General features: G+C 39.2%; 1 protein-coding gene across 1 annotated transcript in view; it reads right to left on the reverse strand.

The window, feature by feature from the left end:
• Positions 1-18,791, reverse strand: part of SIMC1 (SUMO interacting motifs containing 1) — a 47,755-nt gene that overhangs the window by 15,698 nt on the left and 13,266 nt on the right. The window contains exons 5-7 of the mRNA XM_029941243.1: positions 13,710-13,864; positions 7,159-7,305; positions 4,949-5,077 (exon numbers count right to left, since the gene is read on the reverse strand). Of these exons, the coding sequence (XP_029797103.1) occupies positions 4,949-5,077; positions 7,159-7,305; positions 13,710-13,864 (431 nt within the window). The remainder of the gene's footprint in view (positions 1-4,948; positions 5,078-7,158; positions 7,306-13,709; positions 13,865-18,791) is intronic.

The following is an 18,791-nucleotide window of genomic DNA, read 5'->3' on the forward strand; positions in this document are numbered from 1 at the left end:
TATATATATATATATACCACAACTTGTTGGGAGCCTCTGAGTTTTGGCTGCCTCAGGCAAGGATATATCACTCTCCAGGGAGCAACCAGAAAAACAAGATTTACATCTGGAGGCTAGGAGAGTGCATTTCCTGGTCCAGATTTTGGAGACTGTCCTATTGAGCCAGACAAAAAAAGCCAAGGTGAACAAAAGATCAAAACCGCATTTTGGTTTATGCAGCGCTAATCTGGGCGCTTCTTTGATGCTGTGTCCGGAGTTTCAGTTTCGGTTTTTCCCTTTCTCTAATATTCATTTGACTCTGTTACCTGGCAACCAACCTGGGTCAGTTCCCTGCCCCAAATCCTATATAAGAGTGAATGATTTTCTTAATAAACGAGAGAGGCTTGATCAGAAACGGCTTGTCTGTCTTCACTCTCTGTGCGCCCGTTCCTGCCCTTTCTCTCCCTCCCTCAGGATCAAGAACCTGCGAGGATTCACTCGGCCCCCCGGAGCTGGCCGGGGAGGGACCCAACAACAACTAATGTCCATCAACTGATGAATGGATCAAGAAGTTAAGTTGGCTTTTAACTGTAAGGAAGAAAAGTGCCTTCTCTTCTTTCTTTCCTGTCAGTATTAGAATTATAGATTCTTATTTTATTTAATAGTTTATAGTCTTTTACTGTCGATATTTATTTTGATGCTAATTATCCCAGATTTGGTCAGCGTAGCCCTTTAAGCTGGCTTGTGTGTCTTGTGACATGTCTGAACGTTTCCTTACTTTCTGGCACAAGAAGTTCCAGGCTCATCTTGTACTTTTCCCTACCTCAGCTGTGGAAGTATCCTTTCCTTCAAGGAACTCTTGTTCCTTTTAGTGTAAATTGGTATTTAGAAACAAAGATCTGGGTACTAGGTGAGCTTATTCCTACTAAAGTGTAATTATTTTTATGTTCTTTCAGTGGGCAGAGGTAGGAGAAAGATGTATGAATGCAAACACACCCCACCATCACACATCTATATCTATTTCTTTATTCATATTTACTAGAAACCACAAGTTCGTGTTGGTACCTCCAGTTCCAATCCAGCACCAAAGCGTTCCTTCTATCCTTTCCCCTTTTCATATGTGTAACTCTCCTCTCTGACAGTGAGAAACTGGGCTCTCATTATCCACAATACATTTATTTAATCCTAGAATACATGTAAGATAATTTTTAATTTCTTAACTCATACCTCTGTGAAAAAGAGTTTAGTATTTATTTACATTTCACTTTCTCTTTAGCCTGAGACTATTTAGTCCAAATACTGTGTTTTAAATTGCTTGGACAGATTAGTGGTTGTCGGGGATGCCAGGGAAGATGGATGGTGTGGCCCTAAAAGGAAAGGGATCTTTGTGGTGATGGAACAGTTCTGTTTATCTGGATTGTGCTGGAAGTTATATGAATCTATGAGTCTACACATGTGATCACACTGCACACAAATGAGTGCATGTAAAATGGGAGAAATCTGCCGACAATCTGCGGATTATACCTATGTCAATTTCCTGTTAGTGATACTGTACTATAGTTATGTAAAATGTAATCACAGGGGAAAAACAGGGTGAAGGGTACACAGGACCTCTCTGTATTAATTTTTGCAACCTCCTGTGAATATTATTTAAAAAAAAAGTTACTTGGGATTGTTTTCCCCTCACACCCCTTCCCGCATACGCCTCCCCTCATCCCAGTTACGCTATTTATTTAAAACACAATTGGGTTAATTTGTCTGTTTTCCACGTTAGGCTCTCCCTTGTTGCTACCTCTTTCAATTCTCTTGTTGACTTATTTTCCTTTTTCGAGTATATAAAACATTAGGACAGCTCCCAAAGCTTAAAAGTTATAACTATATAAAGAAGTATACTTGGAAGTATTACACCATCACCACCAGCACCACCAGCACCACCATTACCACTCTGGTCTATTACCTCTTCTCTTCCAGCCCATTGCCATCCACCCCCTGGATGTAAGCAATTTGATTAGTCTGCCATTTATCTTTTTTTTTCCAGTCTACCATTTTTCTTAACTTTGTTCCATGTACATTAAAAAATTTCTCCTTTCTTAGAAAAAGATACATATATTTACTATGCATGCTCTTTTGTATTTTGCTTTTTAAATTTAATAGTATATTTTGGAAATCAGGTCAGAAATTTTGCTCCTACTATTTTTTATTTACAACTGCATAATACTCCATTGTGTAAATGAACTGTGGGTATTCAACCGCTGCCCTATGAATGGGCATTTGGGTTGTTTCTAATGTTTTACAATTATAAACAATGATGCAGTGAATATCTGACATATGGTATTTTCATACTGTTAGAAGTATATCTTCAGGGCAAATTCCTAGAAGTGAGATTGCTGGGTCAAGAGATACATGTTCATTTAGTTTTGTTAGATTAACGCAAAATTCCCAATATGTTTGCACAATTTTGCATTCCCACCAGCAACAAGTGAGTTTTGCTCACATGCTTTCTCAAAACCTCTCTTTTTTAAAGATTTTATGTTTAAGTAATCTCTACAGTCAACATGGGGCTTGAATTCACAATCCTGAGATCAAGAGTCACATGCTCTACCAAGAGCCAGCCAGGAGCCCCTCAAAACCTCTCTACTGGAGTACGTTTATTGTACTTCAAAATTCTTACTATTTGGGTAGGTGAGAAATGGCCCCTCAGTGTAGTTTTAATTTATATTTCTTTAGATATAAGTGAGGGTGAACATTGTAAGAAAACAAAACTACAGCTCAATATCCCTTGTAAACACAGATGCAAAAGCCCTTAATAAAATATTAGTCAATGGAATCTGCCAATACACAAAAAGGGTAACATATCACAATCAAGTATGATTTTTTTATTCCAGGAATGGAAGGTTGGTTTAACATTAGGAAATTAATCAGTATAATTCATCACATCAATGTGATAAAGGAGAAAAATTATGATTCTCTCAATAGATGCAGAAAACATATTTCACAAGTTTCAATACCTGTTCTTCATAAAACATTCCACCATAGAAGCTAGAAATAGAAGGAAGCTTCTTCAATCCAACAGACAACCTCTATGAAACATCTACCGCTAACATTATACTTAGTCAAAGACTGAATGTTTTCCCACTAAGATTAGGAACAAGGCAAGGATGTCTGCTCTTATCATCCTCTAACATTCTATTGGAGGTGCTAGTCCATGTAATAAGGCAGGAAAAAGAAGCAAAAGGCATACAGATTGGAAAGGAAGATGTCAAACTGCTTTTATTTGCAGACAACATGGTTGTGTATATAGAATATCCTAAGAAAACCACAAAAATGTTCCTACTAGATATAATAAGTGAATTTAGCAAGGTTGCATCAGGAATTCTGCATACTATCAATGAGCCACTGGAAAATGATAGGTCACATGGGTTATATGTTTGTCAAAATCCATGGAATACTTACACAAATCACTTTATGTAATTAATTGTATGTAAATTATGCCTCAACTTTAAAGAATTTAAATAAACCAAGGTAAAGGCTACATAAAGTATCTTCTAGTATAATTTGGGTGATTGCCAATCTGCCCCTTCTGAGTTTTAGTTTACTTAAATTATTTTTGTCAATGTTAGGTCTAAATGTGTTTATAGTTACCCATTCCTTGGATTTTTCATCTCTCATAAAAATATAGGCTTAAATGAATGCATGGCATGCGAGTTGGACCCACCAAATGAAATACTGCTGACAAAGTGATAGAGCAAGCGTGGCATTTATGTACGCTTCCTTCAGTCTGACCGCTATAACTTATTGTTTCCTTTGAACACTGAGTTCGGGATGAAAAAGTCCTGAGTTTAAGTTTGTATTATTAATCCAATTAGCTGTGTAACCGTGGACTAATTACTTCACTACTTTAAATGTTTTTCTTATTTGTTAGATAGGAGTAATATATGAAAATATGAAAATAAGAGATAGCTGTGACAATGACACATGTCATTGTAGGGACTTAATAAATGTTTTTCTTAATCTCACTGGGGTATTTTAATTAAATCTCTATTATAGTACAATTTGAAATGACGTTTTCTTCAAATAGAGGAGCCAGAACTATTTAAACATAGGTTTGCCTGTCAATTGGGAGTTTATGGGATGAAGATCAGAGTCACACATAGAGCTCTGACAGATAATTTCTGCAAGAGACTCTACTGTACAATGGCTTTCTTATAGTTATTTCCTGTACCAGCAACTATCCATGAATTCATATTCATTCATTTATTTATTTTTCCTCTGGATTCTAAAATTACTGGTTTAAAAAAAGAATCATTGGTCCCTGCCAAGAACTCTATTTTTTTTTTAAATTTATTTTTGAGAGACAGAGATAGCATGAGCAGGGGAGGGTCAGAGAGAGAGGGAGACACAGAATCTGAAGCAGGCTCCAGGCTCTGAGCTAGCTGTCAGCACAGAACCCGACACGGGGCTTGAACCCACAAACTGTGAAATCATGACCCAAGCTGAAGTCAGGCGCTTAACCGACTGAGCCACCCAGGCGCCCCAAGAACTCTATTTCTTTATCTCCTCCTACGGGAACACGTTATTAATATTCCTAGAGAAATCAAGTTCCTTATTCTTACTGTTTGGGCTTATTCTACAGGTCCAACTGTTTTCATTCTTCACCCACCAAGCCTTTTGTGAACATTTCTATCAGGCTCTACGGTTGAGTATCAGAGAACAGCTGAACGTTGAGGGATGAGTCAAGTTCTCAGCCAATGAATAAAGAAAGAAGCTGTAGTCTCCATTTAAGGCATCCTGCCTGTTCTCAAGAGGTTATGTCTTAGTTTCAAATAATTATGAGACCCTCTTTCTTTCAAAAAGTTCAAGAAACAGAAACTATCCCCCCTTCTCATTTTTCTCAATTTAACTACTGTTTGGAATTTTCTCTTGAAATTCTGTTCCCAGAACAGAAAACAGAAGCAAAAGTAAGACTCACCTCTGACTCCTCTCAGGAATGTCCAGCACAAACCCAAACATCATCTCAGCAATCTTATTGGAGCTGCAGGTGGGGGTCCTGTCCACCTCTACCGCTATGGACAGCATCCTCTGCAGCTGACACACAATCCTGAGTGCGGAACACAGGACACAAGTGACTGGGACAGTCCGGCAAGGAGCCGCGCTGCCAGCTGGGAGGGGCCCCACCAGTGTACTAAGGGGTCTTGGAAAGCACACACGAGGTCAGGCAGAACTACGTGAGCCACCAGCATGCTTCTATTTAGCGATTTCACCTTCCTGAATCCCTTTGCCAGCTCGTACTATCTGAACCTCTCAGAACCTGAGGTTGAGCTGTAAAAGCAAGCTACTTTTAAACTCAAAACTAGAAAATAGGATGTAGAGAACTTTAAGGATCATATAACCTGTAACTTCTCTATTTTCCAGATGAAGCAACAGGTCCAGAATGACTATCAATTATTTGAATTTCTTTGATACGGGAGAAAATACATATTTATCATATGGTTCTCCTGCTACTGGTTCCCTTATAATCATCTTTTACTAAGTCAGTCTCAGAACTTCAACTGGTGGACCGTGACCCCCTCTCCCATCAGACCTACATGTGGGAGAGAGCCAGGCTGATGTGGCCAAAAGAGTTGTAGGCCACCCCTCAGAGCGGTGGGCCTGGCCTGAAGTCAGTGTTTTCTAACATGCATCATTATTTGTGATGGAAGAAAGGGCTCTGTTTTCAGAAAACCTGCAGCTAGTAACACAAGAGGTGGCCCGGGGGCTTTGGCATCAGATTCTGGCTCTGCAATGACAAGCTGTTCAACCTCTGACAAATTACTAAACTGCTCTGAGCCCAAGTCCTCTCATCTCTAAAATGGCGAAATAATACCAATTATTTCATAAAGTTGGGAGGGCTGTGTAAGATGTTTGGCAGGTACACACTCATTAATGGTAAATGGTAGTGCTTATTGTTGAGATCATGAGAAATTGACTTTTAGAGGGCCATATTTTTCTTTCTACTAATATTTACTTATAATAAATAATAACAATTTAGATTATAACATAGACTATCTTCCACGGAAGGAATAGTGTCTGCCTCTCCGTCAGGTCTATATACTGGGGTTCTAGGTTAACCCTACTTAAAAATTTTTTTTTATGTCTTTTATTTATTTTTGAGAGACAGAGAGAGACGGCATGAGCAGGGGAGGGTCAGAGAGAGAGGGAGACACAGAATCTGAAGCAGGTTCCAGGCTCTGAGCTAGCTGTCAGCACAGAGCCAGACGCGGGGCTTGAACCCACGAACTGTGAGATCATGACCTGAGCCGAAGCCAGCGGCTTAACCGACTGAGCTACCCAGGCGCCCTGGTTAACCCTACTTTAGGGTCTCCCCCAATCTGCCAAGTGAATACTTTATTGTTCTAAACATTCTTCCTTTAGATACAATATTGTCTCTTCAATTAGTTAAAACCCATAGGCCTTATATGTAAACCGGATCGATGCAACTAGGTTATAAAATAGCATTGTGAATTTAGGCACAAATGCTGTATTTGAAATGTCAAGTGTGACTGGCTTTTAACAATATGACTGACATGGAGTCGTAGTAGGTCACTTGTGCAATGACAGCTCTGGACCCTAAAATCCTGGCCTCTCTCAAAAAAAAGCCAAATCCACCCTCAATCCCATAAAAGAAGTGCCCGGAATCTCTCTTCAGTGTGGTCTGAGGTAACGGGGCCTGCCCTGTCCTGAGCCATTGCTGTTACAGCCCGTTGGCATATGCAGGTTAAACTGCTCCTCTGCTCTCAGACCTGGAGGACAGACATGAACGTTACAGGCCGCTGGAACACCCACTGACCCTGACACTTGCTCTTGTGTCGCTGGATGGCTGAAGTAATGAGTAGCTGTAACCCTGTACTGTCTCTTGGGATCCAGGAAATGGAGGGCAGTATTCTCTAACTTTTGTTTCACTTCAACTTTGTGAATTTTATGTTCACTTAGTGAAGTCCTATTCACCTAAGAGGGAAATCATCTGTTTGTTTAGCTTTGGCATTAGAATTTAGCCTTTAGTCAAACTAAGACAGTCTTTAGTAAGAATAGCCTATGCTATAGGAGTTCACTAATTTTGTGGAAACTTCTAGGAATGGTGCTGTTCTCTAAAGCAATAAATCCCCAGAGCCCTGGGAAAGACAACTTGTGCCTGCGCCTTACAGCTGGTTGGTGTTCTTGGTCAGGTTAGGCTGGGGAGAAGGACTGGTGGCCTTCAAGATTCCTGTTCCTGAACAGGTCTGATTCCCATTTGTGGGCTGAGTTAATCCGTCTTCAGTCACGACTTTGACCAACCACTTGATAACATCCCTGTAGTGGAAAATAAGAAAAAAAAAAACAAAACAGTTCGAACTGCTGTCTTATTGTATGGTGATCAAAATTGCAGCCTTAATCTCAGTTCCAAGGCCCAAAAGTTCCCCAAAAGCAACAAAGAAGGCTCTTTGGAGACTTTCAATATTTAATTAAGTCTAACAGAAACCCCACATTTAATTGTAGTAAGGTTATAAGAGCTAACTAAAATACTGACATTTTTGTGAGTTCTAATTACTCAACGGTACCTCTGAGGTCAAAGAGTACTATCTATGGCTTCCTGAGCAGATGGAAAGTTAGACTGGATGACCACAGAGGTCCTTGCTGGCTTTCTATGATTAGGTGTCATCCATTAATGCTAGTAAGCAAGGTATAGAGTATGTGCAATGGAGTCATACTTTATATAGGGTGTAGGCTCCAAAAGTTAGTAAGGTAAAAACATCTCATATAGTCAAAATTGCTTTTGATGATCACTGAGGTAACCTAGGTAAAAATGGACTTAATACACACTTCTAATTTTCTTCTCTCCTAAAATCCCATGAATACTAGACTAAATCTTTTAAAAATCCACAAAGGAGAAAAGGGAGACAACAGTGAAATTTTAGAAGACAGAAGGAGAATGAAGTATATTCACAAAATAGAATATTACATAGTAAAAATGAATAAGCATCAGTGATAAGTAACAGTATGAACAAATTTTATACTCTATAATATAAAGTGGAAAATAAAAGTCCCAAGAGATTATGTATAGCATGATATCCTTCAATATATAGCAAAACGGAATGAAAATAAAAACATATACTTTATAAGAACACATGAACTAAGACTACATAAAAAAGTAAAGGAATTGATAAACATTCAGGATGCTGATCACTTTGGGTGCAGGAAGGTGCAAAAGCAGGTGATAGATGGATATATGGTTAGGCGCAGCTAACTATAGAGGTCCCAGCCTTTGATTTGGGGAGTGCGTTAGGAGATGCTGATTATAAACTCAAAGGTAACCAATTAACTAATTAAATAAGGCAAGTATATCAGGCTTTAAGGATGACTGTTAGTCTAATCTATGACTTTAGCAAGGGGATGGGTTTTAAGTGACTTAACAAAATTGAGAAAGCTGAATCCTAAGCCAGCAGTAGAGAAGAGCAATCCTATTTAAGTATATTTACCAAAAAAGAAAAAAAAAAGAATCCTCACTAAGTTCTGCAAATGACAGTGCAAAGCTTCTCTGAAGCGAGGATGAAAGGACGTAAGGGAAGAGGAGTATGACGGTTTGTGAACTCTTTATGAGAAACTGAGACCCTACACTGCAGGTTAACCTCGTGGAGAGATAAAACAGAGGGTCTCTGGGCAAGGACCAAGCACAGCTTGGGGGCAAGGGCATCAAGGCACAACAGCAGCACTAAGTGAACATATGCGGAGTGCAGAGACCCTGGCTATTTTCCCACACTTGTCTTCTAAAAACCTGGCATCCTGGTCTTTACCCTTCATGTAGGAAATTGGAAGTCTTCATCAGCCCAAGAGGAAAGACTTAAAGACACTGACAAGGTATTTTCTAAGAACAGGGAAGTGCGGAAATGACGAGTCCTCCTGCGGACTCGCTTCCATCAGCTGTGGAGTCTGTCACAACACAGACAGATTACCTAGGTTTGCCACACACTTATGGAGATATTCTAGTAAGAGAGATAAGCACCAAAATAGCAAAAACCAACTCTCCCTTCCCCCTAAAAAAGCAACTTGGGGGAAAATAAGACTACACAGAGAATAAACAAAAATGAAGGCTATCTAAATGTCCATCAACTAATGAATGGATAAAGATGTGGTTTATATATACAAGGCAATACTACGTAATGAGAAAAAATGAAACCCTGCCATTCATTTGCAGGGACTGCATGTGGATGGGACTGGAGGGTATTATACTAAGTAAAATAAGTCAGAGAAAGACAGGTACCCTATGTTTTCACTCATATGTGGAACTTGAGAAACCTAACAAGAAAGGAAGGGGGGAAAATAGTTACAAAGAAGGAGGGAGGCAAACCATAAGAGATCTTATTTTCTTTTTTCTTTTTTTTAATGTTTATTTATTTTTTGGTAGACAGAGAGAACACAAGCAGGAGAGAGGAGAGAGAAGGAGACACAGAATCTGAAGCAGGCTCCAGGCTCTGAGCTGTCGGCACAGAGCCTGATGCAGGGCTCGAACCCACAGACCATGAGGTTATGATCTGAGCTGCAGTCGGATGCCCAACCAACTGAGCCACCCAGGCGCCCCTAAGAGACTCTTATATATGGAGAAAAAACTGAGGGTTCATGGAGGGGAGCGGAGGAGAGGGGAAAGGGGTGACGGGCACTGAGGAGGGCATTTGTTAGGATGAGCACTGGGTGTTATATGTAAGTGATGAATCCACAGGAATCTACCCCTAAAACCAAGAGCTCACTGTATATACTGTATGTTAGCCAACTTGACAATAAGTTATATAAAAAACCCCCCTAAAACAGGGGTTAGTATCCCAAAGATATGAGGCAATATGGATCCATGAAAGAAAACGAGAATACTATTTATTAATTTTATTTTTATTTTTTTAGTTTATTTTTGAGAGACAGAAATAGTGTGAGCAGAGGAGGGGCACAGAGAGAGAGAGAGAGAGAGAGAGAGAAACCCAACCAAGGTCTGTGCTGTCAGCATAGAGCCTGATGCGGGGCTTGAACTCACAAAACTGTGAGATCATGACCTGAGCTGAAACCAAGAGTAGGACACCTAACCCAGTGAGCCATCCACGTGCCCCATATTTATTAATTTTAAAAAGAAACACTTAGAGACAAAGTAAAAGAGCCCTTGGAAATTAAAAACAGGATAACAGAGATAAAAACTCTTTTCCAGGAGTGATGTTCCTAAACTGAAATGGCACACTGAAGGCCCAGAACAATGGATGAATATAGACCCACAACAACATACAGCAAAAAGACGATTCTAAAAACTTTCAGAGGAAAAAACTAGGGCATATACAAAGAATCAGTAATCAAAGTAGTGATGACTTTTTAACAGCAATTGTGGAAGCTAGAAGACAATGAAGATTTCCTGCAGTCTTCTGTAGAAAAGTTACTGTTAGCCTAAATATCTATACTCAGTTATCAGTCAACATATAGAAGACATAGTATTTTCAGACATACAACATCTCAAAATTTTACTTTCCACATCCCTTTCTAAGAAGCTACTAGGGACTGATCCATCAAAATGAAGGGGTAAACCAAGAAAGAGAAGACACAGGACAAACAAATAAATGGAAGATCCAACTTTGGAAACAAATAATGGAATTTCTCATGTTTATGATATAAACTGTCAAAAAGAACAACTAATCCAGATTGAAGGAAGTCAAACAGTTCCACCACAAATCTTCAAGAAGAAGCCTGCCCAGTGCAAATAAACATTGAGAGGAGATTTAGACCAGATAGAGAATTTGGGGTTGACTTCCAATATGCGCAAAGAATACAGGGAAACTAAAAATAAGGCAGTTATTAACTGGAAGGAAACAAAAAGGTATAAATGAAAGGAAAAATAATCATAGTTTATTTAGCACTTGGCTCAGCTCTGACTAGCATACATCGTCCTAACAACAGAAATACTGAACACTGATTCGAACAAAATTATGATATAAATAAATTAACAGTATGGTGGCAGGGTAATGTGTGTGTGTGTGTGTGTGTCTGGGAGGTGATAGGGAGGAAAAAGAGTTAGCCTCTCCTATTTCATGTGTAAAGTTAACAGATAATAGCTAATAATGAAAAATCAAGGATTAGCAACATGTTATTTAGTCATACAGAGGTAAATATTCAAAAAATCACTTAAAAGAGTGGAAAGTAGTTACTTTGGGAAAGAAAATGCAGGCAAGGAAACCTGGGAATGAGTGTATTTCTTAAATCTTATAGAACTAGTTTACTCTTTGTATGCATAATTAGAAAAGATAACTTATAAAAGATTATTAGTAATATAGAGACTGACTTTTAAAAACTCATGATCTTTGAGACAAGAAATAAATGCTGGTGAGGATGTGGAGAAAAGGGAATCCTCGTGCACTGCTGGGAATATAAGTTGGTGCAACCACTGGGGAAACAGTATGGAGGTTCGTCAAAAATTTAATAACAGAAAAAAAAATATGACCCACTAATCCCACTACTGTTTTTTTTTAAAGTAAATGAAAACACCAATTTAAAAAGAATCACGACTATGTTTACTGCAGTATTACTTACAATAGCTAAGACATGGAAGCAACTTAAGTGTCCATCAACAGATGCATGGATGAAGATGTGATATCTATATATATATACATACATATGTACATACATACATACAAAGGAATATTACTCAGCCATGAGAGTGAGATCTTGCCATTTGGTCTATGGGTGGACCAAAAGAATGTTACACTAGATGAAGTAAGTCAGAGAAGTACAAGTACCATATGATTTCACTTACCTGTGGAATGTAAAAATACAAAACAAATGAAACAGACTTGTAAATACAGAAAAAAACTGGGGGTTGCCAGAGGGCAGGGGTTTAGAGGAGGAGTAAAATAGGTGAAGGGGCCTGGGGGGTATAGGCTACCAGTTATAGAATGAACAAGTCACAGGTATGATGTTGTCAATATTATAAAAGTGTAGTATGGTGCTAGATAGCCACATTTCATAACATATAGAGTAATATGTAGAGAGATGTCAAATCACTATGAAACTAATAAATATTGGATGTCATACATCAGTAAAAAAAAGCCCTCATCTCTGAAGTATAATTTATATACAATAAATTGCACACAGATTTTTATTTGTCCCTAAATTGCTATTTTTCTATTTAAAACCCAACTATGCTGGGGCATCTGGGCAGCTCAGTCAGTTGAACATCCAAATTTGGCTCAGGTCAGGATCTCAGTTTGTGAGTTCGAGCCCTACATTGGGTTCACTGCTGATAGCATGGAGCCTGCTTGTGATTCTTTGTCTCCCCCTCTCTCTATACCTCCCCCACTTGTGCTGTCTCTGTCTCTCTCAAAATAAATAAACTTAAAAAAACAGTAATAACAACAAAAAACCAAGGGTTGGGGTGCCTGTGTGGCTCAGTTGGTTAAGCCTCTGACTTTGGCTTAGGCCATGATCTCATGTTTGTGGGTTTGAGCCCTGCTTCGGGCTCTGTGCTGACAACTCAGAGTCTGGAGCCTGCTTCAGATTCTGTCTCCCTCTCTCTGCACCTCCTCCTCTCATGCTCTGTCTCTCTCTGTATAAAAAATAAATAAAACAAAAACAATAAAGAAAAAAACCCAAAAACAACCAAGGCTTGTAGTTCCAGGAAGAAAATTCCAGCCTGAGATTGCCACCCTAGAAATCGTATTTTCTCCCATTCATATAAGGATATAAGAGTTTCCTGTCCTGAAGCTTCCAGAAGCTTTCACTTGCCCTGATTCTATTAAAAAAAAAAAGAATATATGCTTGCTACCATCTTTTACCTTGTAGTTAGCCTCCTGACCTAATATATTACTTTTCATGAGCAGTGACGAAAGAGAGTTATCCTGAGGTACTCAGGGAGATGGAAATAAATCCAGGTTTATAAACGCTGTGAAAAGTTCTATGCAAGTTAAGGTTTTCCCCTAGATCTCCTGAGGCTGTATGGACAGTTCTGAAATACACCAAAGGGCATCTGATGGTCTTGAGAAAAACCAAAAACCATGAAGGCTTTGGTACTCAATACACAGTTGGTACAGAGAGTCTGAGGGGGAGAGAGAGAGAATCCCAAGCAGGCTCTGCATTGTCAGCATGGAGCCCAATGCGTGGCTCGAGCTCACGGACCACGAGATCATGACCTGAGCCGAAGTTGGATACTTAACCGACTGAGCCACATAGGTGCCCCTAGGATCATGTACAGTTTATTTTTTTTAAGTTTTTATTTATTTATTTAGAGAGAGAGCGAGAGCATGCGTGTGCACGGAAGGGGCAGATAGGGAATCTCAGGCAGGCTTCACACTGTCAGCATGGAGCCCATGCTCCGTCTCACCAACTGTGAGACTGTGACCTGAGCCGGGATCATGAGTTGGACACTCAACTGACTGAGCCACTCAGGCGCTCTCTGTCTATAGTTTTTTTTTTCTCTTTATTAATTTTTATTTATTTATCTATCTATTTATTTTTTGGTAACTTTATTTTTTATTTTTTTTTAGAATATAACACTATTTTTTTAACATATGCAATTATTTTCCATCATTTACAATACAGTAGTTACAATGACACTCCAAATCTATAGTTTTAATAGCTATCCCTGTTATGTGACTGTGTGACTATAAAGTCTCATCCATTTGATGTTCTCTAGCTTTGAGTAGCTGCCCACCTATGGCCCCTACTTCCTAACATCCCTGGGTTCAGGCGCTGATTACCTGACATTGTGGGGCTGCTTGTCACAGGACAGCACAGTGCTTGCAATGGACTGCTGCAGGTGCTGTCGTTGTCTCCTCAGGATCTGCTGGAAGTCATCTTCCAGGGTCTGTACCACATAACGCAGAAAAAGGACTCGCCCAGGCAGATTTTTCCCCTGTAGGAGAAAAAATGAGAAGTCCTCTCAATTTCCTGATGACAGTGAGCATTTGGCTCTCCTAAATATGAAGTCCAAGGGAAGGCTGTGCATCACCAAGTATGTCTGTCTGTACCTAAAAGAGAAGCTTTAGAGAGAGAGCAGGCAGTCTAGGTCATTATAAAAAAGGGAAAAAAGGGCAATCCTAGAGCCTGGAAGTTCAGGACTGCAGACTTTCTGACTTTAAGAGATAGATAGCCATGAGAAGTTAGTCTCTCACTAAACTTGACTATTAGTCTCCAGTTAAACCTCAAACTGTGGATATCAGAACACAGAGAGAAAAACTGATTCCTATACAACTCTGTTGAGCTGCAGGATCAAGCAGCGATGATGTCTGGACCACTGCTGAGCTTCTAGTAACATGAGCTGGTTCATATCCTTACTGTTTAAGGAAGTCTGAGTTGCTTCCTGCACAAGTGAAATGATTCTAACAGGAGAAAGCCCAATTGATGCAGGTAAAGAGCATGGGCTTTGATAGCACACAGATCTTATGTATTTATTTTTGTTTGACTGTTTTAAACCCAGTTCACACTCATTCAACTTGCCCATCTGAGTTTCAGCGTCTCTGTGACTGTACCAAAGCCAGCATAAGTACCTGTGACTCGCCAGGCAGACATGCCTCGTTTGTTGGTTTCCCTTTACTGGGAGACAAGTGCTGGTAGGTAGGCCCAGGAGCTCAGGCTTTCAAACTTCAAAGAATAAGCCCCAAACTGTTTCTGGACTCTTTGGGAACTTTTCAAATACCATGGGATAGGCATATACTCTGAGAATATAAACTCATGGACTAGGGTATGGTTTAGTTAGCAGGAAAATGAATGACCATTTTAAGCATGTGAGATTTCTTTTTTCAAGAGGAAGTGAGAGGGGCGCCTGGGTGACTCAGCTGATTGAGTGTCTGACTTTGGCTCAGGTCATGATCTCACAGTTTGTGTGTTCGAGCCCCACATCGGGCTCTGTGCTGGCAGCTCAGAGTCTGGAGCCTTCTTTGGACTCTGTGTCTCTCTCTCTCTCTGGTCCTCCCCTACTCATGCTCTGTCTCTCAAAAATTAATAAATGTTAAAAAAATTTCTTAAAAAAAATGAGAAGGTAAGGATGTGATAACTTTGTCTTCCAATGTGTATATTTTCCCCCCTAATCCTCATTAACTGGTGCAAATTTAAAAGTTTGTTTATTTATTTTAACTTTTTTTCCTGTTTTTTTAATTAATTTTTTTTGAGAGAGACAGAGAGAGACAGCAGGCTCTGAAGCAGGCTCCAGGCTCTGAGCTAGCTGTCAGCACAGAGCCTGATGCGGGCATTGAACCCACAAACCGTGAGATCACGACCTGACGCTTAACCAACTGAGCTACCCAGGTGCCCCAAGTTTGTTTATTTTTGAGAGAGAGCGTGCAGGAGCTGGAGAGGGGCAAAGAGAGAGAATCAGGGCAGAGAGAGAGGATCCCAGGCAGCCTCTGCACTGCCAATGTGTAAGTGGGGCTTAAGCTCACAAACCAGGAGATCATGATGACCTGAACTGAAATCAAGAGTTGGATGCTTAACCAACTGAGCCACCCAGGCGCCCTGGTGCAAATGATTTAAAAAAAAAAAAATCAAGTAGTTGTGCTAGATTTATGATGGAAGTCTTCTAATACCACTCTTCACTACTACTTCCCCCCTGCAGCACCCTAGAGGGAAATTTTACTCTTCTGAAAGTTACTCTAAACATCTCTAAGAAATGCTCTGATCACTACTTCTTTATCAACTTTAGACATTATCTATTGGTTTTTGCTGTGCTAGATAAGGATTTAACTCACTTATGCCACTTCCCCATTTCTCTTCCTAAAATAACTATCTCAATTTATGTTCCATCATATACAGATGGTATCTCTTGACTCCCCATTTTAAAAAATTTAATAAATATAAATTTTTATTATCAAGTATTTCATACAATATTATCTTTTCTACTCTATCCTACGACATGACAATTCCTTCTTCTATATGTAAACAATTTTATGTCTTAGCAGGATTCAAGGAGAAGCTATTTTATGTCTCTATTTTAAAAAGGCTTCTGATGTTCTATTGAAATATTATTTTAAATTACATTTGGATTATACTTGTAAGTCCCTATGCTAAAGCAGAATAGGGGACCAAAGTTCAAGAGCTTTGGAGACACAGCTGTTGACTCCCTATTTTGTAAGCTAAGGATGTTATAAAAGCCCTACTATTCTCAGAGATCCTATCCCTTTTCACCTTCTAATCTTTCTCATCTAGTGTTTTCCATTGTCAAGGCTAAAATGGTTTTGTTTTTATATAAAAATTGATTCTAAATATTATATTAAATAGTGTTTACAGTATGAGGACTATGTTAAAATTATTTACTACACTGGAAATCCATATACTACACTAAGAAAATAATTTCTTTCTTGTGAAGCTTTTTGATTTTCTTAAAGTTTCTTTTTTGGATAAAAAATTATCCAAATCCAATGTCCCTATTTTGCCTACAATGATCACTTTACTTCTTTCAACTCCTCAAGAATGGTGCTGAATCTTGGGAATATCCTTCTTTCCCAATTTTTTTTCCATTTTTAAAAACTTTATTGGGGCGCCTGGGTGGCTTAGTTGATTAAACATCCAACTTTGGCTCAGGTCATGATCTTGTGGTTCATGGGTTTGAGGCCCGATAGGGAGAGCTCTGTGCTGACAGCTCAGGGCCTGGAGCCTGCTTCAGATTCTGTGTCTCCCTCTCTCTCTGTCCCTCTCCAGCTGAGGCTCTGTTTGTCTCTCTCAAAAATAAACAAACATTAAAAAAAAACCCCAACTTTATTGACAACCCTTTCGAATTCACCCATTTTATTTTATTATTTATTTATTTATTTATTTTTTTGCAAAACGTCTCCTTCTTTCTATATTTGCCACTATAGTGGTGCATTTGTTATCAATTGACACATCATTATCACCAAAAGTCTGTGGTTTACAGCAGGGTTCACTCTTGGATTTGTACATTCTATGTGTTTGGACAAATATATAATATGTATCTATCACCATAGTATCATAGAAAATAGTGTCACTACCTTCAGAGTCTCCTGTGATCTGTCTATTCATTCATCCCTCCTCCTTTCTCAATCTCTGACAACCACTATTTACTATCTTGTCTTGACTTTTCCAGAATACTATATGGTTGGCATCATACAGTATGTAAGTTTTTCAGATTGGCCTTTTTTTTTTTTCATGTTTAACAATCTTTAATTCAAATATGAAAGTTCAATACAAGCCATTTGTAAGGCTTAGGACTTGTTCTTTTAAAAACAAGAATGGAGGAATGCAACAAAATGATCTTTCCACTTTTTTCTTCAGAGAAAGTGGGTATGACTAAATGGATCTTTATGGCCCTATGATCTATCCTTTCCTCGAATTCACCCATTTTAAATGTGCAATTCAATGATGTGTTGTAAATTTACTGAGTTTGGTAATTGTTGGGAGCCACCGAGTTTTGGTTGCCTCAGGCAAGGATATATCACTCTCCAGGGAGCAACCAGAAAAACAAGATTTACATCTGGAGGCTAGGAGGGTGCATTTCCTAGTCCAGATTTTGGAGACTGTCCTATTGAGCCAGACAAAAAAAGCCAAGGTGAACAAAAGATCAAAACCGCATTTTGGTTTATGCAGCGCTAATCTGGGCGCTTCTTTGATGCTGTGTCCGGAGTTTCAGTTTCGGTTTTTCCCTTTCTCTAATATTCATTTGACTCTGTTATCTGGCAACCAACCTGGGTCAGTTCCCTGCCCCAAATCATATATAAGAGTGAATGATTTTCTTAATAAATGAGAGAGGCTTGATCGGATTCCGTGTGCTGTCTTCACTCTCTGTGCGCCCGTTCCTGCCCTTTCTCTCCCTCCCTCAGGATCAAGAACCCTCAAGGATTCACTGCCCCGCCTGCCGGAGCTGGCCAGGACATGACAGGTAATCATGACCAAAACCATCTTTTAGAGTATCTTTAAAACTGAACTAAGATCCCTCGTGCCTATTTACAGTTAGTTCCTGTTCCCATCTCCAGCGCCAGGCAATCACTCCTCTACTTTCTGGCTCTTCTGATTTGCCCTTCTGGACATTTCATATATGCAGAATTATACACTATGTGATCTTGTGTATGTGGCTTCCTTTTATGTAGCTTAATATTTTTTGAGGTTTGTCCATGTCAGAGCATATATCAAGAACTTTTTTGGGGAAAAAAAGGGGGGGGGAGCAGGCTGGGAAAAAAATAAAAAAAATAAAAAAAAAAAGAAGTTTTTTTTTCCCTTAAATTATTGACTAGCATTCCCATGTATGAATGTCTATCCATTCATTTGTTGATGGACAGTTGGTTGTTTTCACTTTTTGGCTATTCTGATTTGGCTGTTATGAATGTTCACATGCAAGCCTTTGTTAGACACATATTCTCATTTCTCTTGGGTCAGTATCTGGAAGTTGAATAGCTGGGTCATATGATAAGTTTATGTTTAATTTTTTAAAGGAACTGTCAAACTGTTTTCCTCAGTGGCTTTACCATTTACGAATATGTCCACCAGTAATGTGTCAGACTTTCTGTATCTCCATTTTCTTGCCAACATATGTTATTGCCTGCTTTCTTTAAAAAATTTTTAAAAAAATTTTTATGCTTTTTTAAAATTTATTTTTGAGAGACAGAGAGAGACAGTGCAAGCAGGGGAGAGTCAGAGAGAGAGGGAGATACAGAATCCGAAGCAGGCTCCAGGCTCTGAGCTAGCTGTCAGCACAGAGCCCGATGTGGGGCTTGAACCCACGAACTGTGAGATCATGACCTGAGCCGAAGTCTGATGCTTAACCAACTTAGCCACCCAGGCGCCCCTTAAAATTTTTAAAGATTGTGGTAAAAAACATTTAACATAAGTTTAAC

This window comes from Suricata suricatta, chromosome 6 (assembly GCF_006229205.1).
Source record: "Suricata suricatta isolate VVHF042 chromosome 6, meerkat_22Aug2017_6uvM2_HiC, whole genome shotgun sequence".
Lineage (NCBI taxonomy): Eukaryota > Metazoa > Chordata > Mammalia > Carnivora > Herpestidae > Suricata > Suricata suricatta.